This window comes from Salvia splendens, chromosome 8, assembly GCF_004379255.2.
Source record: "Salvia splendens isolate huo1 chromosome 8, SspV2, whole genome shotgun sequence".
NCBI classification, from domain to species: Eukaryota; Viridiplantae; Streptophyta; class Magnoliopsida; order Lamiales; family Lamiaceae; genus Salvia; species Salvia splendens.
In genome coordinates this window covers 4,802,418-4,824,909 of record NC_056039.1, presented here as the reverse complement: position 1 = coordinate 4,824,909, position 22,492 = coordinate 4,802,418, and the positions used below count along the sequence as shown (strand labels likewise).

The 22,492-nt window shown below is 37.6% G+C and overlaps 2 protein-coding genes and 1 long non-coding RNA gene across 4 annotated transcripts; all 3 read left to right on the top strand.

The window, feature by feature from the left end:
• The first annotated feature begins 3,796 nt into the window (after positions 1–3,796).
• LOC121745340 (probable serine/threonine-protein kinase PBL5) lies at positions 3,797–6,336 on the top strand. Its single transcript, XM_042139206.1, has 5 exons — positions 3,797–4,039; positions 4,733–4,959; positions 5,045–5,234; positions 5,317–5,708; positions 5,809–6,336. The coding sequence occupies exons 1-5, from the start codon at positions 3,955–3,957 to the stop codon at positions 6,082–6,084; spliced, it is 1,170 nt and encodes a 389-aa protein (XP_041995140.1). The 5' UTR covers positions 3,797–3,954; the 3' UTR covers positions 6,085–6,336.
• Positions 6,337–8,375: 2,039 nt separating this feature from the next.
• On the top strand, positions 8,376–11,087 carry LOC121745342. The gene is made up of 3 exons (XR_006038803.1): positions 8,376–8,784; positions 8,871–8,921; positions 9,019–11,087. It is a non-coding gene; the product is annotated as an uncharacterized LOC121745342 (long non-coding RNA).
• Positions 11,088–14,793: 3,706 nt separating this feature from the next.
• Positions 14,794–22,379, top strand: LOC121745339 (phototropin-1-like). 2 transcript variants are annotated; one of them, XM_042139205.1, is made up of 22 exons: positions 14,796–15,592; positions 15,702–15,884; positions 16,793–16,884; positions 18,078–18,351; positions 18,694–18,928; positions 18,996–19,066; positions 19,150–19,256; positions 19,338–19,387; positions 19,484–19,588; positions 19,701–19,760; positions 19,859–19,948; positions 20,101–20,177; positions 20,257–20,341; positions 20,425–20,505; positions 20,602–20,705; positions 20,799–20,848; positions 20,941–21,047; positions 21,127–21,249; positions 21,332–21,383; positions 21,484–21,596; positions 21,730–21,870; positions 22,028–22,379. In XM_042139205.1, exons 1-22 carry the CDS (start codon positions 14,952–14,954, stop codon positions 22,112–22,114), a joined length of 2,928 nt encoding a protein of 975 aa, XP_041995139.1. In that variant the 5' UTR covers positions 14,796–14,951; the 3' UTR covers positions 22,115–22,379. The 2 variants fall into 2 exon arrangements, with proteins under 2 accessions (XP_041995138.1, XP_041995139.1); XM_042139204.1 differs by having other exon boundaries at positions 14,794–15,592; positions 19,150–19,387.
• Positions 22,380–22,492: the final 113 nt, after the last annotated feature.

Genomic DNA, 22,492 nt, shown 5'->3' with positions numbered 1-22,492 from the left:
ACGTGCAAGGCACGTCCCCTGACGTCAGCCTCCCCCGTACCTTTATCCAGAATGCCGAAGTGACTCGCTTCGCCGAAGTGATTCACTTCGTCTTTCGGGGGGGGTAGTGATGGGGTACGGACTAAACAAGCCCAACAGCACCAACGGCCCATCAGCCCAAAGCCCAAGGAAGAGTATGAGTTCGGCATTACCAAAGAGTTCGGCCTCAGCCTACAGCTCGGTAAAAGCCAACCAATCAAGCTCTGCTCTCAAGTCGGCATCAAGCTCCCAGATCGGCAACCAAAGCAGTTCGGTCTCAGTAAGAGTTCGGCCTCAGCCTACAGCTCGGCAAAAGCCAACCAATCAAGCTCTGCTCTCAGGTCGGCATCAAGCTCTACTCTCAGATCGGCAACCAAAGCAGTTCGGTCTCAGTATTCGACCGAACAAGGAGTTAGTGGACCCATACAGGATTTCCACAACTTCCAACACACCCACTACCACGTGGTGTCTGCTCAGGCCACGATCGTAGGCCATGACCTACGCTACATGCAGGACCTCCACGACATCCACAACCATCATTAGTGGTGATGCAAGCCACGATCTTAGTTCAATGTATAAATAGAACTTAGATCAGATAGAAAAGGGTTAAGCTCTCTAGAGATAAAACACCATATAGCAAGTTTGTATTTGTAAGCTGTAGAAAACAGATCAAGCAATACAACTCTGCCCTCTTTTCTTCCCGTGGACGTAGATTTACTTCAGTAAATCGAACCACGTAAATTCTTTGTGTCGTGATCTGTATTTTCCTGCATTCACTAACATCAGAAATTCGCGGATTCATCAGACACTAATATATATAAGTTCAGAAAAATTGCACAAACAAACTATCAGTAATATATACCAGTGCGGTAATATTTTAAACAAAAGTTTAAACACGATCAAATTTGACCATAGTTTAGATGGGGCCTGGGGGAATTGATGGAGGCGATAGAAATCGAACCTAATTAGTTGCTTATACTCCATTATCGCAATTTGAATGCCCTACTATTTAAGCTATATCCCCTAATTAACCAAAATGTATTAAAAATTACCGAGTGAGAGAAATTTATGGAAAAGAAACTAACAACTAATTGACATAAAAATCTCCTTATAAGTTCTAATTTTAATTGCAGCCCCATATATATTGTTTAAGTTTTTAGAGATGATGGGATTGAATCTTATACTATTAAAATTGAACGTGTTAGGCCACCCGCAATGCGACGCGGGTGGCCCGTATTCCGTCACGAAGGAACGAGACGGCGGCGTGGCGCGTTGCGCCGCCTCGTCTCGTCCTCAGCCCGTTCCGCGTTCCGTCATGCCGTGACGGTTGGCGAGACGTCTCGCCACGTGCCGAGGCGACGTGGCGCGCCCCGACGCCATGCGGACGCCCACTCGCCGGCCCGCGAGTGGGCACCATCACGCTGACGCAATAATTCATTTTTTTAAAAAATTTGAATTAAATAAAAAAAATTAAAAAAAATTAAAATTAAAAACGGTAATATTACCGTTTATAGCCGTTTTCCATTTTTTTTTTATTTTTTACTCTATAAATATTCCTAATTCATCATCATTTCACACACAACTACACATCTATTCTTCCCAAATCATCTCCATTTCCTCTCCAATTTTCATCTAACATCTCATCACAAAATGTCCGGCGACGGAAACTTCGGCGATGGTGGCTCCGGCGGGTGGGATCTCAACGCATTCGGCGACTGGGGGAGCATGTACAACACATTGGGTGGTTCCGGTTCGTCGACGCCGGGCACCCAGGGTTCGTTGACGCCGAGGGGGGGGTACCAACCACCTAATTTTGACGTGGATGCATACGCCCGTCCCTCCGCCCCGCGGTATTCGCAGGGATTATCCCAGATTTGGGAGGATTATTCCGTTGAACCCACTCCGGAAGAAAGCCGAAGCGGGGGAGGAGGCCGAGGCGGGGGAGGAGGCCGAGGCGGTGGAAGCTCCAGGGCGGAGGCGGAGGCGGACGAGGAGGAGGAGAATCTAGGCCGACATCCGTACGGCCCCAAAGAAACGATGGCGGTGTACAACGCCTGGATCAGAGTCTCGTACGATCCCATCGTCGGGAATCAACAACCTCGGAAGTGCTTCTGGGAAAAGGTCACCGAGGCCTACCACCAGATTAAGCCAAAGGGGTCCCGCCGCCGCACATATAAGATGCTTTGCGCTCACTTTGACCGAGTCGACAGAGAGGTCAAACGATTCTGCGCCATCCACAAGAATGAAGCGGCTCATTACCAAAACGGAGCCACGGGAGCCGACATTCTGAGGTCGGCTTTGCGGGTCTACTTCGACGACACCGGCAAACAATTCAAATATGTTGATGTTTGGGAGGTCGTCAAGGACGAGGAAAGGTGGGCCGGCGGTGTGCGGTCCAGCACGGGCTCGACCTCGAAGCGCACGAAGCACACGACGAGTGGCCAATACTTGTCTGGTGAGGGCGGTTCGGGCAGGGGGCGACAAGAGTTTGCCTCGCAGGAGGTTGAGACCCCGACAGACGATGCCGGGAGTCCTCCCGTGGGCGCCGTCGGCCGCAAGGGAGAAATGCGGTGAAGGCGGCTAGAGGGAGGAGGGGCCGAGCCGAATCAAGCCAGGCGGGCTCGGGCTCGGGGGGACCCCCCAACTCCCTTATGGCCATGTACATGACCGCCACAATGGCAGACACTTCCCGCATGACGCCCGGGCAATACCAAGCCTGGCTTAACGGAATTACGTTTATGGCAGCACAACTTGGCATTCCGCCTCCTCACGGTTTCAGTGCACCTCCACCGCCTTCGGGGGATGATTCGCCGATGGAGTAGTTTTTTTATTTTCTATAAAATTATATTTTAAATTATGTCATTTTTATTTTTTTAGGATTTTAATTATGTCTTTTTTATTTTTTTTAAATTTTAAGTTGTATTTTATTTTATGTTGTAATTTTATTTTATTTTTAATGAAGTGTGTTTTTTTTAATTGAATTTGGTTGGAAAAAAAATAAAAATAAAATTGAATGAATAGTAATTTAAGGGCGGAGGGTTGCAGGTTCCGTTCCTTAGTTAAGGGATGAAGTAAAAAAGTACAGTGGGGCCCGCAAATAGTAATTTAAGGGACGATTTAGTGACAGCGTTGTGGATGACCTTACCATTTGCGAAAAAAGCCCATACATATTACTCATTCATATAATAGATAATGAGTGTGAGAAAATGTAATTAAGAAATTGAATGTTGCCTATTTTAATAATCCTCTATAAAACTTATCATCTTTCTTATTAACTTGATGTATATTCAATATTTTTATATAGAATTTCTTTCGTTATAACTACCGGACCAGAGTCACCTAAAAAGATCAAGATGTGTTTCAGTTTTAATTTCTTCAAACTAGTAAATCCGAGACACCTAAAATAATTAATATGGGCTTATTTTCTAATTTGTGCAACCAAAAATTCTCTCATAACAACCTTCATTAAGGATAGAAAATTAAAGTTGGCTAAAAAATAAAACAAAATAAAAATTGGATACGCTACACAGCACAACTACTAATTTAATGCAATTGCCAAAGAATTATTATAGAAATTTAATATAAATAAATATTGCATGCAACGACCGTGAATAGAAGTAACCGTTAATGTTCCCACGTGGCAGTCTACCATTGGAAGAATTTCTAGACATTCCTGCGCGAGAAGTAGAATAGCCATCCCAAAGAACAGAGATGTTTATATCTGAATTCGAAAACTGAATAAAACAGAGGAAATTGTGTTTGGGTTGCAGTTTCTCCTTCCCTCTCGTCTGAAAAACCGTCTTCTGCTTATTACTAATTCATTTCTTTCCCTGTTCTCCGGTATTTGCAGCTGAGAAATAAAAAAGAAACCACATATATTAGAATAAATATTTATAGAGAGAGAGAGAGGGGAGAGGGAGGGAGGAGGAACTAGGCATGGGGTGTTTCTCGTGCGCAAGATCCTCTCACAAGAAGCAATATAAAAAGAAAAAATTGGCCATCGACGACAGAACCCCATCGGGTAAATGTAGTTAAAACTAACACAATATCCATTTTTCCTTCTCTGATCAAGGCTTCTTCACAAATGATTGATTAAAAGATCCGATTTTTTCTCGATCGGAATCGTTTTCTACATTGCATGTTAGGGTTAGGCTTTGTCATTCTACATTGTAGATTGTAATATTATTCCTGTTTATGTATACCTGTTTTACCTTTGTTAGTATTACCTTCTGTCGATTGCGAATTGATTGATTTGGAGAGACTGAATTCCTGCATTTGATCGTGCTTGCTTTTCTGTGTTTGTTATTGTGTAAAATCCTCTTTCAACTGTCTACAATGTCCATGTAGAAAATTTGATAATGAGATTTTTTTTATTATATGCCAGGGGTGATGGGGAAAAAGGTGATGATATGACATTAAAGGAAAAATTATTCTAGAAAAAGCCTAATGTCTTTGTAATGCAAAACTGCCAATTGATTGTTATCTGAAACTGTTGCTTGCTTTTATGTTCTAGAGATTTGTGGTAGTCTTGAATGGCAGTTATTGATGAAAATTATGCTAGATTGTTGTTTGGAATTGCACTTTTCGTCTTTGCATTATATGTATTGTGAATATTTATTACTCCTAGTTACTACTATTATTGATCAAATTGGGCCGTTGATCTTGTAACTTGGTTTTTGATCTTCTTTGTTCATCTTTGTCTTGTGTTGTTTAGACCACTCAAAGGCGAGCCTGTATAGATCTATTAAAGATCCTAAACTAGTGTCTCAATCCTCAAATGGCAGCTTGAGTCCTAGCTCTGATGCGGGGAGCAATATCTTCGAAGCGAGGAACTTTGCCCTCGCTGACTTAGTTGCTGCAACAGAGAATTTCAAGGATGGAAATTTTCTTGGTGAGGGAGGATTTGGACCAGTCTATAAAGGTCGTTTACCCAATGGCGAGGTACATCAAGTGATTCAACAATGCAGTATACATCTTAATCTTATTTGCTTGCAAATTTATTATGTCTGTTGTATTGTGAATGCAGATTGTGGCCATTAAGCAACTAGATCGCAACGGCTCTCAAGGAATTAGGGAATTTGTGGCCGAAGTTTTAACACTAAGCAATGCAGAGCACTCTAATCTTGTCAAACTAATAGGCTATTGTGCCGAGGGAGATCAAAGGTTGTTAGTCTATGAATATATGCCCCTAGGTTGTTTGCAGGACCTTTTACATGGTAATCAAGCTCACTTCTTTTTCTTTTACGCCTTCATTTTTTATGAGATTTGGGATTGACTTGCTTTTCTTGGTATCTATAGACATCTACCCCGGCAGTGAGGTCCTTGACTGGAATAGCAGGATGAAGATAGCAGCGGGGGCAGCAGAAGGGTTGGAGTATTTGCATACAAAGATGTCGCCACCAATAATATACCGTGATTTGAAGTGTTCCAACATATTGCTCGGGAAGGGATATAATTCCAAACTATCGGACTTTGGTTTAGCGAAGGAGGGGCCGAGTGGAGACAAAACTCATGTTTCCACAAGAGTGATGGGCACGTATGGATACTGTGCTCCTGATTATGCTATGACTGGCCAACTCAACTTCAAGTCGGATATCTATAGCTTTGGTGTAGTTCTTTTGGAGATCTTGACAGGAAGGAGAGCTGTCGACTATACAAAATCTGGTCCCGAGCAAAATCTAGTTGATTGGGTTAGTATTTAGTAAAAATCTCTATCCGAACATATTTCACCGTTGCCATTGCTTGTGATTCTTGAATAATTCGTTGTTGACGTCTGCATGTAACAAACAGGCACGGCCGCTGTTCAAAGACAGGAAGAGGTTCCACGAGATGGCAGATCCGGCTCTGGAGGGGCACTATCCGGTGAGGGGGTTGTACCAAGCCCTGGCGATCGCTGCAATGTGCATCCAAGAGCAGCCTAACATAAGGCCGAACATTGGAGACATCGTGAAGGCGCTCAAGTATCTTGCTTCACAGCATTACGATCAACACAATTCCAGCCCTTATACGAGAAGGAACAAATACGAACATAAAGCTGAGATCATCACCAAATCGGAAGACGAGTAAACTCTAGGTCGAGTTAGAGTTTGCTTATCCTTCTCTGCATCCCTTGTAGAGTTGGCTTGCAGCAGTAGCAAGGGTGAAGGAATCATTTGCTTTTCCTCTTTTTCCCCCTTTTCTCTTTTTTTTTCTTCCTTTTTGTATGTGTAGGACTCCTCAATCATCTCAGAAATGAGTATAAGAAAGTAATGTTTCTCTTGAGATTAAAGTAAGAGAGTGATTTTGACCATGGTTAAATGAAATCTCTAGCTTCTTTCATTAGATGTGTGACCTGATCAAATAAAACTATGTTTAGAAATCCATGGAATATTTTGGATTAATTTACCATATCATCCTAAATAATTTTAATTACTAGTACTAGAATATAATCATAAAATTCTTATTTCGAAACAACAAAACATATACTACTAATTAATGGGCCACGTTGTTATTTGTTACTACCAAATAATGGCAGAGCCTACAGATGGCACGAGTCTGATCCATACATTTTATAATACTATAGTTCATAATTTAATATACTCTTAAAATAAAGAAAAATAGAGCAAAACTTGATTATGGGAAAATAAATAGGAGTATTTCTTAAAACTTAATGGAGTATAATTTTATTTCAGGTACTCTTGTGTCGGTGCATAGAGTAGCATGCTTATAATCTTAATTACTCCTATTATTATTATTATTAGTAGTAGTAGTAGTATGTTTTTTGTATTTGTATATGGGAGAAAAGCTTTTAAATTAAATAAATTCTGCCTAATATGTGGCTTTACTTAAATAGTACTGTAATTAAAAATATGAGAGTGTAATTTTAACATTATAATGCAATTTTGATTGCTCAATTTAAATTAGGCAGCATCTGTTGATGTGACAAGCATATAGAGAGACAATTCAAAAGGTTGTTCACGTGGTTTGGACCTACAAATTGTTGGTTTTTTTAATCTTTGATGTTGCTCTACACTGCATACAATATTATCTACACTTGTTTTTATAAATATACAGTACTATCAGATTTCGAAGTAATTCCATATTTTTAATATTAATACTTCTTCCATCCCACAAGAATATGCACCCTTTCTTTTTTAATTCGTCTCACAAGAATGTGTACTTTCCAATTTTAAAAACTCTTTTCACTATAATGGGATGGAGCTCATTCTCCACTAACAATACTTTAATTACTTTTTTTTCTATATCTCTCTTACTTTTCTAATTTTACATTAAAATTCGTGCCGAATCCAAAGTGCATATTCTTGGAGACGGAGGGAGCATGTGTTACATATTGATTACATTACAATTTTATGTGTTATAGACATATTGATTACATTACAATTTTACAAGTGATATATATTTGTTCTTAGGTAGGTAAACTTTTTATTTTTTAAAAAAAAAATTATTTTAGCACGAATCTGTTCGGCAACGAGCACGTGCAAACAGGATGTAATTTAATCACGCACTGCAGATTCTTTCTATCCAAATCCATTATATTGAAAAATAAAAGATTTCGTTCAAGAATAATTTATTTACCAAGTATATTCTCGATACCGATAAGTATTGCATTGCTACCACATCTTTTCGATCTATTAAAGTATGAGTAAATAATAAACAATAAATCTGAAGTAGACATACGTACTATGCGATAATCATATGGTTACCAGTGACCTTGGAGTTTGCTCAAATAATATAATCAAGAATTTAAACTAGTTTTAATTGATTCTACAAGATTCCATATTCGAACTTCAATTTTATAATAATAACTAAAAGTGAGTCAAATCTCGATAATGTAATAAATGGCCTTTTCTTTTTACTAAATCACTAAAGTTAACAAGAAGTGACACCATTTTAGAGATACTAAGTGAAAATGTGACAAAATTCGTTACATCTTTGGGTGCAGGCGTGCAGCAAATTTAGTTACACCCACACTTGCGTCAATAACAAGACTAGATGTTAATATTTAAAGTAATAAGATGGTTAACCGAAACCAGTGCAACAACACCATATAGTGTAACTTTTCAAGCAATATAGTATATGTTTAAAATAAATTGAGGTCTAATATAAGTTTTCAAACTGTTAAAAATATAATATCATCACTACAAAAAAATGTCTACATTAGTGGCGGATATTAGTGGCGGAAATAGTCCGTCAGTATTACTGGCAGAATAGTTGCGGATAATCCGCTAGAAAACTTAGTGGCGGATTTTAATTTGTCCATATCAGTGGCGGATTAATTCCGTCACTACAAATTATTTTTCAAATAAACAATATAAATATTAAAAAATATTAAAAATAGTGGCGGAAATTTTCCGCCTGCTTTACAAAACTGAATTAAATTAGGGCACAATTTTATGTAATCACGCTTCCTCTTCGCGCTACCGAAATCCTCGTTGCCGTCGCCGTCGCCGTCGCCGCTCCAGCTCCGTCGCCGCTCCAGCCCGTCGCCGTCGTCGCCGCTCCAGCTCCGTCGCCGTCGCCGTCGTTGCCGCTCCAGCTCCGTCGCCGTCGCCGTCGTCGCCGCTCCAGCTCCGTCGCCGTCGCCGTCGTCGCCGCTCCAGGACAGCATCACTGATGCCGTGTAAGTTTAATTCGATGAGGAGATGAAGTGTGTGTGTGTGTGTGTGTGTTCCCTCTTCCTCTTCGCCGCTACCTAAGTCCTCTCCGCCGTTGCCGTCGCCACTCCAGCCCGTCGTCGCCGCTCCAGGACAACATCACCGATGCCTTGTAAGTTTAATTCGATGAGGAGATGAAATGTGTGTGTGTGTGTGTGTTCGATTTCTGTGATATTTGAATCACCGTCGCCGATCCAGGACAACATCACAGCTTCAATCAACTACTACCAATTATTCACCGCCACTTAGGTTAATTCGATTTCTGACCACGATTCCAATGAATTTCTGTTTATTTGTTTTGTTTCAACTATGAATTGATTAAATTATTCATTGATTGCTTAAACAGGAGCAAGATTAGAGGTAGTTTATTCATCTTTTTTGCTGCATGGCATCAGAGATTGGTGATTGAATCTTTCACCTCAGAGATCTGTAAGTCACTTGTTTCTCTCCCTTTTCCAAGAGTAGATTTATTTTCCATGATATATTGTTTCTATTCACATAGTTGATTGCGGGATTTGGTGGATTTGCAACTGCTTTTGATGTTATGGCAGATTCTAATGTGTTGTGTGATGCAATAAGTGGTAGTCCATATAGAAGAAAAACACTAATTGAGAATAAAAGCAAGTAAGATTTGCAAAATCAGTACAAACATTCTGAAATTAGCTTCGGCAGTGAAAAAATGGAGTGTGAGAAAAAAAGAAACTAATGTCATGACATTTGTGTGAGTTTAATATAAAATTAATAAAAATATATTTATGAAAATTGAGGTTCATTTTCATACTCTATTTTGTAAATGAAATGTACATGTGCAGTTTCACTGTGTGAATTTTTTGTGGTTGTTTGAATTGAAACAGAAATGACATGGAACAATTTATTCAACTCATGCTACATAATACATGTTTTAGATGTTAAATTCGTTTTGGCCAAGGTGCTTGAATTGCTTCCTCTTAATATGCATATAAATTATGTATGCATGTGATATATTTTGCTATCTATGTTTCTTACTATCTTATGTTTCTTATGAAGCTACAATTGCTATATTAGAGCCTTAGGACCACTATCAGTCTTCAATAAATGTAAGTTCTTTTTCAATCTTCTACATACATATTCGTATTATGATAGCAAGGCAAAAAGTATTGTTTGTGTAATTAATCTAGCTCTAACCTTATTTCATAAAATAAATACTCTTTGTGGAGTAACATGTCAGTAGCCTTAGTAGTCCAGTGAACCTTAACTGAATCAAGATTAGAGACAGCTAACTCACCTCACCAACTATGGTATTCAGACATAGAGAGATAGAAAAGGGAGGCATGTGGATGGCATAAAGGTTGTGAAAAGAGTGGTGTTTGGGAGCATCAATTTTTATGATTTAGTTTATAGTAGCATGCTATATATATATTGTTTAGTTGGTGGCTAGGCTTGGAGTGGAGCCTTGCCGGCTCTGGCGACCATATGTGCTGAGAAGTGAGGTGATGTTATTTTGTTGATGTTATATTATGATTTAATTATCTCTTAAGCATGCTAAATTGTGTTTGAAATATTTTAGTTCGTTAGTAGATTACTTAATATGGCTATCTAGATGACTAACTATTATCATGATTCGTGAATTATTAATTAGGATTTATAACAATGAGTGCAAATTGTGAATGGATGTATAGGCAGCTTCTTTCCAACGGTGAATTTAATCCTGCTTTTTAGAGGGGATTACCGATTTCATTAGATTTGCATTTAATCCTACTTGAGTTATTTATATTTCTGCATATCTATGGCCATTTTTCTTGTTCATTCTTTATATGACTACTCTAAAATGTAGTGCATTTTGGCCTGCGTTTGTTGAAATTTAACTGAGTTTGTTTCCGTTGTAGGATTTTTAGTTATTGGATTTGTCTGATAACAGATGGTTGAAGTTTTACTTGGACTGGAAGTAGTAATTAGAGAATTCTAAATTTGGTGATTTATTAGCCAACATATACAGAACGATTTGGTTGACTAATATGTTAGATTTTTGGAATCAGCCTTGTCTATTAGGTTCTTTTAATTACTCTTTAATATCATTGGAAAACATTAGTTTTAATGCTAATATATATATGTGTTGCTTCAGGAGGTGGCTCAAAGATGAACAGTTAACTTTGATCCAAGATTTTGAAAGGAAGGAGACAAAGTTCATGAGACTAGGAAGGAACAATATAATTGTAAATGATAAATTTGCCAACGGTCCCACCAGACATGAGACTGAGAAGGAACATGAATCGCTATTTTGTTATTTAACTAAGAGCATCCGCAGCGGTGAGCAGCATGCTCACCGCCGTCCTTGCCGCTGGCAAGGACGAAGCTCGTCCGTTGATGCACGAGGTGGCGACGTGGCAGCTTCTGATTGGCCCGTTGATTTATCATTTATTATTATTATTTTTTTAATAAAATCGAAAAAATCTGAAAAATTCAAAATTAATAAAAAAAATATTTTTTCACTTCCTAATAAAATATATCCATTTTTTCCACACTTTTAATTTATTTTTTTTTCATTATTTTTACCCCAAAATTCATACTTTCATCTATAAATACTCTTATTTCAAACACAAAAAATGACACTATACTAAACAACTCTCTAAATCTCAATTTTTATGAGTTTAATTATGTAATTTTTAATTTTTAGGATTTTAATTATGTAATTTTTTATTTTTAGGATTTTAATTATGTAATTTTTAATTTTATTTGTAATTTGTAATATTTATTGTGGTTTTTAAATGAATTTTAATATTATGGAAATGTTTTTGTTTAATTGAATTTTATATTAATTGTGCTCGTCCTTGCGGAAGAGCACAGTTGTGGGTATTGTGCTCTTGCCAGAGAGCAGGCATGAATAGTACCGCCCGGGCCCACAACCGTGCCGCTGGCAAGAGCACGGTTGTGGATGCTCTAAGTTTTAAAATTTGTTGTAATGCTCAATATTATTGAATGTTGGTGTTATGAGTAATAAATGAGTATTCGTGTATCTATTGTTATTTTACTATGAAAAATGTATTGACTTGTTGAAAATTATCGTAATAGGTTGGATAAATAATAAAACAAAATATAATCAAAATTTGTATAAAAATTTGTGACGGATGCATTCTGCCACTAAATGACATTTATGTTCCGCCACTAATAATGGCGCCGCAGAATCCGCCACTATTTTAAATTTTTATGGCGGACAATTTTCTGTGGGTATTCCGCCACTACGTGTTTGTGGCGGAAAATATTCCGCCACTAATATTTTAGCGGCGAATATATTGTCCGGTTCTTTTCCGCCACTAACTCCTTTACTGAAGGAACTATGAGATTTAGTGGCGGATATTTCCGCAGCTAATTAGCGATTTTTTTGTAGTGCATTTTACTAGAATCTTGAACCTTAATTACATAGAGATATTGGTGCTATCTTTTCTTTCAATAGGATTAGGATATTCCAATTTTTTTCCCTATGTGGCGGTTTTTAATTACTCCTTAAGTGTGCTATTCTATTTTTTCATTATATTCTCCCAGTGAAAAATTGATATTTAATTTCAAAAGTGGTTGGGATTAAAATAATTTAAATCGAAAAATATTGTAATGTTAAATGAGTTTCCATCAAATTTTACACACCAAGCACTTTTATATAGTGTAGTGTATTCTCTAACACCATCATGTCAAAAGAGACGGATGCAATGCTAAAAGTTCAGTTTAAAAGAGTACCAGACCATCAGTTATGATTGCATATTCTTTCCATTTTTCTTATAAGAGAAAATCCTAATCGAAAATTGGATACTAAAATCCAAACATACCACATGACCTAATACGAAAGTAGCTAAAATTACAACTTTTCACCTTTGTATGCTCAACTTTATGAAACATGTACATTCCCAACGTCATCTCCCAAAATTATTAATCTAATACTATTATTATTGAAGGCCCGCATAAAACGACATAATCATAAATCATTCTAGGTATTAGCAGGGGATTTCACATTCAATTCTATGATCATTAAATCTAATAATCCAACCCGTTCCAAAAAAAATACTAGGAGTAATATAATATACTAATAATCATATTGTATCTCATTTTTTGGCAATTAATCACCACAAGGTGGCTACAATATTTACAAACCTTTTTTGGGGGGAGGGGTTAATTTTTTTGTACACATTAGTGGTGTTTTTTAAAATAATACATGGAGTAGGAGGATTATGAGATCAATTTAATTATTTTTATTTTATATGCATTGTTAGAATGTTAAATATGTCCTCGGTCGTCGTATAGCTAGTAAGTTACGTTTATATTATTCAATTTTTTTAAAAAAATCTTAACATGAAGTTAAAAGTTTTAGTAGTTTGGTTTGATTTCCTATTCATGCGAGACCTGTCGCAGTTTACATAAAATCTCGTACTATTTAAAATAATTATTAATTTAGAAATACCCATTTAAAGTTAAGGCTCCCAAACAGTCAAACACAGAGGAGAAAATTTGAAAATAAATCCAGAAGCGCGGTTCCTATTTAATTGAGGTTAATTAATTAAATGGGAAATACGATTTTATTACGATTAAATCTAATTATTTGAGCTCATCAAAAAAACATACTAATTCCTCCCGGCCATTATTTGATATTTCTACTTATTGAGATCATTTGTAAAAATTTATTGAAATATAGTAGTACTTATAAGTTTAATCATTCAACTTGTTGTTGACGTAATATTGACACAATTTTCGGAACCATATATAGAGCTGTGAGGGAGAGAATAACTGAATAAGGGTTTTGTTGAGAGAAGAAATAATTAATTACGTAATACTTCTATTTCTTGAATTGTGATATTAATTACGCAATATTACAAATATAATTAAACTTTTACGTGTGACAAAAGTTTACAGATGCATCTCTACGTGGATATATATTTTGCTACGCGACTTAAAGATGTAGTAGCAAATTTTGTGACATTCTTATGTAATCTACTCAAATCATGTCACTTCAATTCATTTTGTTTCCCCCTATTGATTTTAAATTGAAGAAACGATAAAAAAAAAACAAGTGCAGTCCATATCCCCTCCATTTTCTCTTGTACTACTACATATCTACTATATGTATCCTGTGTTTTTTTGTCGCCAAAATTTTGTAACAAATCACCACAAAACCAACATTTTATACTCTCCTACCAATTTTTTTAATTTTTAATAATATACTCTTCAAATTTCATCAAGCTCTGCCATATTTTTGTGTTCGAAAATTTATAATTTTTTTATAGAATTCAGTGATGGAGGCATGTGAATTTTAGGTGTACAGGCATGGGATGCCAAACCTTTTCGACAATTATTCTCCAAATTGTTATACCTCAAACTGATCACCCAGTTTTAAAAACTGCTAATTTTCAGTCCAAAAATCATATTCTCACATTTTGCAATTACAAAAAAAAAATCTTGCAAGTTGAATCAAGTTGAGGAATTCCTCCTTTAAGGTAATGCTTTGTTAATTTTATACTACTTCGTATTCATATATATGTATCTTTCTGTTTCGTGTACATTTGGGCATGGATTCACATGTTTGATCTTATTGAAATTGTGGGTACGTAATTAGTATAGTTTTATAATCAATAATCTACTACTATACGGATTCCTGTGAGTACAGTTTATGTATGGTCATTTTCATTCACACTACACTACTTTCTTTAACATCATCACCTACCTACAATTTTGATTTTCATTCAATGCTTTTATTATCCACCATTTTATGTTGCCTCTCCTCTTATAAACTCTTGACTTTGCTTCTTTTGATCTACCATTCATGAAATTGGATATGAAATGTTCTGACCATTCTGCCCTCCTAAATTGTGAGGTTCTCAATTCTCAGTGCGGGTTCGAAAACGACACACACATTTGTCTGCCCGAAGGAATGAAATTCCACTTATACCCCTGACATCTGCCCCGGTATCATATAAATAAATCCCAAAATACAACATTCTTCCTCCAATATTTGAAAATGAAATTTTCCCCAAAATATATAAGTGTCTCATTTCTACCCCTACATTTAATTAGCTGGGGACTTATCTAATTAATTGATTAATTAATGGGATGAAAGCAGTATATAGTGAAGCGGTCACATGTGAAGCAATAGTGACAAAACATCTCTCTCAAGTCTTGCCATTTTCATGACAAGAAAATATCACACAGTATATAACAAACCAAACATGCATGAAATTCAACTCTAATCAATCATCTTTCCCCAATCCCTCAGTAGTAAGTGATTAATCCGATGTTGATTATCTGAATCTGGCAGCTGTAATGGAAGGCAACAAGCCCTTAATCCCACCGCTCCCAAGAGACCCCCGCGGCTCCCTCGAAGTCTTTAATCCCTCCCCCGCCGCGCCACCGCCGTCAAATCCCGTTTTCCGTCAGGCTCCGTCGTGGAAGAGCTGGTCCAGCAACCCGGAGCCCGAGTCGGAGAAGCCAAGCTTCGCGTCGAATCCCGACGGCGTCACCTCATGGATGGCGCTCAAGGACACGGCTGCGCCGCCACCGCCGCCGAAGGCGTTAGGCAAGATATTGAATGAGCATGCGGAGAAGGGGGCCGCCGTCGGAGCGGCGGCGCAGAGGGCTGCGGAGTGGGGATTGGTGCTGAAGACGGATGAGGAGACCGGGAAGCCGCAGGGAGTGAAGGTGAGAAACTCCGGCGACGAGAAGGGGAACACGCGGAGGGATTCCAATAATTCTATCCGAAGCTCCGGCGACCAGTCCGATGATGGGGGAGGGAAAGAGAGGGGTTTTCCGCGAGTTTCTGAAGATCTGAAAGATGCATTGTCCACGTTTCAACAGACGTTCGTGGTGTCGGATGCGACCAAACCCGACGCCCCCATCATGTATGCGAGCGCCGGGTTTTTCAAGATGACCGGCTACACTTCTAAGGAAGTTGTAGGCCGGAATTGGTAATTAATTATTTATTTACAATTTATTAAATTGGCAACGTTATCTATTCTTATCGACTTATCTTGTCTTCATTATCAAATGGCCTCTTATAATTTGGGTGCGATGCAGTCGGTTTTTGCAGGGGAAGGAGACGGACCCGGAGGATGTTGCGAAGATTAGGGAGGCCTTAGAGACGGGGACGAGCTACTGCGGGAGGTTGCTCAACTACAAGAAGGATGGCACTCCCTTTTGGAATCTTCTCACTATCACACCAATCAAAGATGAAACCGGAAAAGTCCTCAAATATATCGGGTAATATTACAGTTTGATAACTCATCTATCTTAAAATTATATGACTGAGAATGACTTAATATGTGTGTTCTTGTCATGTTTATAATAATCGATATAATTAAGGTGACCAAGAATATGAGTTCAAGTTTCTAATCGATAAATTCTCTATGCCTTTTTTCGAACTTGAAATTAATAAACGGAACATGGAGGTTGAATAGTGATAGACTTCCCAACTCCAATTAAACATATTCTACCTTTTCCTGGGCCCAATTTTGCATGTCTTCTTCCTTTGCCAGTGGTGAGATTTTAATACCATTAATACAAGATTAACAGGGTGGCAATTTTCAATAGCCAATACGTTAGTACTCCTACTTTATTTTATTAAAAATATCTAAATAAAATATAACTATGATTGAGTTTTTTTTTATTTTTTTTGTATGTTTATGTTATATGCGTATTAGATAAATGTTTTAATTATATGAGTTAATTTTTATGTTTAGGGTTTAGGGTTTGTAAATTTGTTGAATTAATTAGATCATAACGTGGTCCTGCTGAAATATGTTGTAATAATTAGGGTATAAATTTGCGGACCACTTTAGCAGTCCAGTATGAGAATATGCACGTCTCTGATGTAGGAGTATATAAGAATTACGAGTCATGTATCAATATTATGGGCAAAGTTTTTAAGATGTGGGATTTGATTGAGACGATTTTCTGAATCAGATTGCTATTATTAAGATGTAGCCCAGTATCCCAATATGTACGTCTTTTATCATGTGATAATCGCAATTGCTATTTGATTAAGACGATTTTCTGTAATGTAGTATATGTTACAACACTATGGCAGTTATTAAGATGTGGAATTTAGATAGAGATTGAATTTGAAAAGTGGATTGATTAAGATGTGATATTTTGGTTTATTGGTGCAGAATGCAAGTGGAAGTGAGCAAGCACACAGAAGGAATCAGGGAGAAAACGACCCGGCCCAATGGGCTTCCCGAATCATTGATCCGTTACGATGGTAATCCACCTTTTTAAAAATCACAAGTACTATTATTTTATAAATATCTATTGTGATTCTATATTTATTACTCCTTCCATCCCAAGGAAGATAACCCCTTCCTTGGGAGACACGAAAATTTATCCAACTTTATTTTGTGTGTTAAGAGGAGAGAGTAAAGTAAGAGAAAGAGAATAAAGTAGAGATAAAAGGTATTTCTATTTTTAGTAATGAGTCATCTTGGTTGAGACAAACTAAAAAGGAAAGTGAGTCATCTTTGGTGGGACGAAGAGAATAATTTATTTGGTGATCACGAGAACTCAATTAGAAGAGATATTTTTTTACCAATTTAAAAGGTTCCCTTTTCGTCTTATTAGGAGTTTTATTTCTTTATGGCATGAATTTTAAGAAATATTTATAAAAAAAAGTGTAAAAGGTTAATAAAGTATAAGTCTCACTTGTATATACTCCATTAGTTTTAACTGATATATAAGTGGAATAAGTTGATGTAATGTGGGCCTATTATGTTAGAGAGTTTAAACAAAACGTGAACAAATCGGATGTCCTGAAAGGCGTGAAACACTTTCAGATCAAATTAATTTGGCGGTTCTACCAATATTTGGTTGGATACAATTCAGGTTTCGAAGATATTCGTCTGTTGATTCTATCCAACTTTGAACCCAGAAATTGATCATAAGAAGAGGCTAAAAAACGAAGAGTCACGTCTCTTCATTTCACAACCGTCTTTAACAGTTTTTGGCAGGAATAGAAAATTGCAAAATAGTCCTTCAACTTTCGGAAATTACGTTTCCGGATGAATTTTCTGTACAACAACTTTAATGGAAATAAAAAATTTCCAAGCTGACCCCAGCCAGGGGCGCTGCCCCCGAACCATCGTCTAATCATAATGAATTCAAATAAGTGTACATTACGCACTTTCAACTTATTTGATGTCTCATTATGAACACGTTGATCAATGAAGTTAATCCAATTACACTAAAATATCCAACATATTACCATTTATAGTAAAAAATGAAACCGGAATCCTAGTCGCAGATGAACCGAAATGAAAAAACGAGACTCCACACCCCAAAAATAAAATATAAAGAAATACTTAAAATATAATATACGAATTAGATAGTAGTAGTAAATTTTGATCATAGTAATACTTTTATATTAAAGTGTTTTGAGTCTTTTTATTTTGGCTTGAATAGCTCGACAGAAAGAGATGGCGACGAGTTCAGTCACAGAGCTAGTTGAAGCAGTGAAGAGGCCTCGACCAAGAGCTCTCAGCGAGTCCACCAACCGCCCCTTCATCCGCAAATCCGGAGACCACGAAATCTTCGACGCCCCAACCCGCCGGAGCTCCGACGACAAGCCGCCGCCTGTCCGCCGCCACTCGCATGCTGGCACTCGAACCTCCATGCAAAAGATCAACGAGCTTCCCGAAAAGCCTCAGAAGAAAAACTCCCGCAGATCGTTCATGGGGTACTTAAATATTTCCTGTCCCCTCAAAAAAATCACACTCCCTCGGTCCCACAAAGTTTGTAACATTTTGACATGGCATAAGTCTTAAGAAATGTAATGTAAAATGGCTTGAAACAATTACGGGAATACACGTCCTACTTTTATATGGTAGTAATAGTTTTATAAGAATAATAAAATGTGAGTGAGAATGAGTCAGTGGAATATGAGGTTTAATGCAAAAAATGGTAAAAGTAAGATGTGACACACTTTGTGGGACGGACGAAAATGAAAATATGTGCCAAACTTTCCTGGACGGAGGGAGAGTATATATTTCTTGATGCAAACACTCATTCTTTCATGCAGGATTCTGAAGAAGGGGCGGCGCTCGAGCACTGAAGACCTTGAGCCGGTGTTCAATGACGAGGAGGAGAAAGAAAACGGTTACTCCTCGGAGAGTGAGGACGAGGGGAGGCCGGATAGCGTGGATGATAAAGTGAGGAAGAAGGAGATGAGAAAGGGTATCGATTTGGCCACCACTCTTGAACGTATAGAGAAAAACTTCGTCATCACTGATCCAAGGCTTCCTGATAATCCTATTGTAAGTAAATTAATTAGCCCTTCTTTTTATATTTGATAAATCTAATAGTAACAATTTTTGTATGTAGATTTTTGCTTCTGATAGTTTCTTGGAGTTGACAGAGTATAGCAGAGAAGAAATCTTGGGTAGAAACTGCAGGTAACTTTACTATTGAAATTTCCAATATACTAGTATATTTCAAGGCCAAAAACATAATTAAACTGAAACTTGTTCTTTTGTAGATTCCTTCAAGGGCCCGAAACTGACCCGTCGACAGTTAGGAAGATAAGAGACGCCATCGATAACCAGAGGGAGGTCACAGTCCAGCTCATCAACTACACTAAAAGTGGTATGTATGTATGTAATAAGATTAGGCCTTACTGCATATGGAGTAGTGTTATGTCTACTTTTCTAATGAATTCAATCACAGGCAAAAAGTTCTGGAACTTGTTTCATCTGCAGCCTATGCGTGATCAAAAGGTAGGCGCGTTGATCGTTGTGAAATATTAGTAGTATCCGCTTGTGTGTTTGATGTAGAAGGCGTCCATTTTTAAACATGTACTTGTTCTGGAATAGGGAGAGGTGCAATATTTCATAGGAGTGCAGCTAGACGGAAGTCAACATGTCGAGCCGCTTCATAATTGTATTCCTGAGGCCACAGCAACAGAAAGTGCAGTACTGGTGATTAATTTTCCTATTTCTCTATATTTTTGAGATGGCATTTGATGGTTGAAGTGAATTTTTTCTAAATATAATTTGAGTTCGGATGAAAGATCTGATTTTTTTTTCTCAGGTGAAAGAAACTGCTGCAAATGTTGATGATGCAGTCAGAGAGCTTCCAGATGCCAATGCGGTCAGTTATATTTCCGATTTTCTTATAGGAGGAGCATTGAAATTTTTTCTTATGTTCCTCCCTTTTGAGGCGTTTGTCTTATCTAACTCAACCAACAGAAACCCGAGGACTTGTGGAAGAATCATTCGAAAGTTGTTCATCCAAAGCCTCATAGGAAGGACAGCCCTTCCTGGCAAGCTATTCAGAAGGTGCAGTGTCATGTTTAACTAAGAATCTTCTATTTTCTGAATATTAGTAGTATTTTAGCTAATACATATATTAATATTCGAAGATTATATGATCATATATGCATATCTGCTACCTTCTTGAACATATGAATCTGATATACGCGTGTCTACAGATTCTAGACAGCGGGGAAGAGATAGGATTGAAACATTTTAAGCCCGTGAAACCACTAGGAGCCGGTGATACTGGAAGGTATGTCTGTTTTCCATGATATCATGTTATGAACAAATTTGATATCAGCTGACGCAGCTAATAAATTATGCCCTTTCAGCGTGCATCTCGTAGAGCTATGTGGAACGGGGCAATACTTTGCAATGAAAGCAATGGACAAGGGCATGATGCTTAATAGAAACAAGGCACGAAGCTAAATTCTGTCCTTTTTTTTTTCATGTTGCACGTCTGAGTGATCACTCCTCACGGCGCTTCTCTGAACCTGCAGGTGCACAGAGCTTGTGCGGAAAGGGAAATCCTAGACATGTTAGACCACCCTTTTCTTCCTGCTCTCTATGCTTCATTTCAGGTTATATAATTGGCATTTGAATGAATAAGATTAGATTATATAAGAAATAGATGATGTTTGAACTTTGGCTAATCGTTCCTATAAACTTATTTACAGACTAAAACTCATATCTGTTTGATTACTGATTACTGCCCCGGTGGAGAGCTCTTTCTTGTACTCGACAGGCAGCCTACGAAAGTGCTGAAAGAAGATGCTGCAAGGTAAACACAACCTTGGTTATTACACGCGACAAAATTCACTTGCAGTTGTAGAAAATGATTCTAATGCACCCTTATGATTGTTATTTCTTGCAGATTCTATGCTGCTGAAGTCATAGTGGCACTGGAGTATCTTCACTGTCAAGGTATATACAACCGCGTTTTAAATATCAACGATCAAGCAGAAAAAAACTGAATTTTCTGCACATATATCACCATCTTTATTTTCTTGCTGCAGGCATAATCTACAGGGACTTAAAGCCGGAGAATGTCTTACTTCAAGATAACGGGCATGTTGCTCTCACGGACTTTGATTTGTCATGCTTGACATCTTGCAAGCCACAAGTATGTTTTCATCTGTTCTAAAATCTACCTACTTTTGATGATGAATAGCTTTAACAGATTGAGTTAATGTACAATGCAGCTTCTGATCCCAGAGATAAATGAAAAGAAAAGGAGTCAGAAAGGCCAACAGCCTCCCATCTTCATGGCTGAACCAATGAGAGCATCGAATTCTTTCGTTGGTACTGAAGAATACATAGCTCCGGTTAGTATTATCTCTACTGTTATTTTTCTCCGCAGTTTAGAATCTTCGCCTACTGACTCACTTGATTCATTTGTCCCAACAGGAAATCATCACCGGCGCTGGCCATACCAGCGCAGTAGACTGGTGGGCACTTGGTAATGATACTACTTCCTTCTTTCTCTGAGATCAGACATATTTATTTTTTTTACATAGTGACTATCACAATGTTACTGATTTCTTCTTGATGCTTCGTAGGGATTCTTTTATACGAGATGCTGTATGGATACACCCCATTCAGGGGAAAGACGAGGCAGAAGACATTTGCCAACATTCTTCATAAGGACTTAAAGTTTCCAAGAAGCAAAGAGGTAGCCTTTTTTTAGAAATTTCAGATTCTTTCATTTGCATGAAATCCTAAAACTAATAATAATTCAAAAACAACTCTAATATATCTCTCATTAGTACTATAATGCAGTAAACTATTACTTTGGCCTGGTGCAGGTGAGTCTTCAAGGAAAGCAGTTGATGTATCGACTGCTGCATAGAGATCCGAAAAACAGACTAGGATCACGCGAAGGGGCTAATGAAGTTAAGCAGCATCCATTTTTCCGCGGGATAAATTGGGCTCTAGTTCGTTGCATGGTAATTGCAGAAACTCTCCCTTTCTAGTATCTGTCTCGACATGATTCATTTTATGTAAAGCTACGTTTCTTTCTTGCATATGTGCTTCGGAAATCAGACTTGTTTCCTTGCTTCATACATTATATAAATGGACTAAAATGATTTTTGAATCCTTCAGAGTCCTCCTACACTTGATGCCCCACTGTTTGAGGAGAAAGAAACGGTTGATCCCGGGCTCGATGATCTGCAGAAGAATGTGTTCTAAGAGGTAGTTATGCACTCCTTGCCAAGGTTAATGCAATTGTGGTGGCTGAATCTGATGATCCTGATAATGCTGATCTCACCTCTCAATTCCTTTTTTCTTTTGTTGTAGACTTGAATTCTATAATCTTTTTATCCTTTTTTCTTTCGATCTTTGGAAGCTGTGAAATAGTTTGTTTGTTGTATCTCAATTCTTTGTCACATGTTGTAGCGTGAGTTTGTCTTGCTTTGTACATTGTTAAGTTGTGCAATAATAAGGTTGTTTTACATGCTCCTATTCCCGATTTAAGAATTCATGATTTCATGGTAATGAAACATCATTTAGTAAAATTTGAAGAAACTTTCTATAACAGATTCTAAACAGAAAGCATATCGATCATCA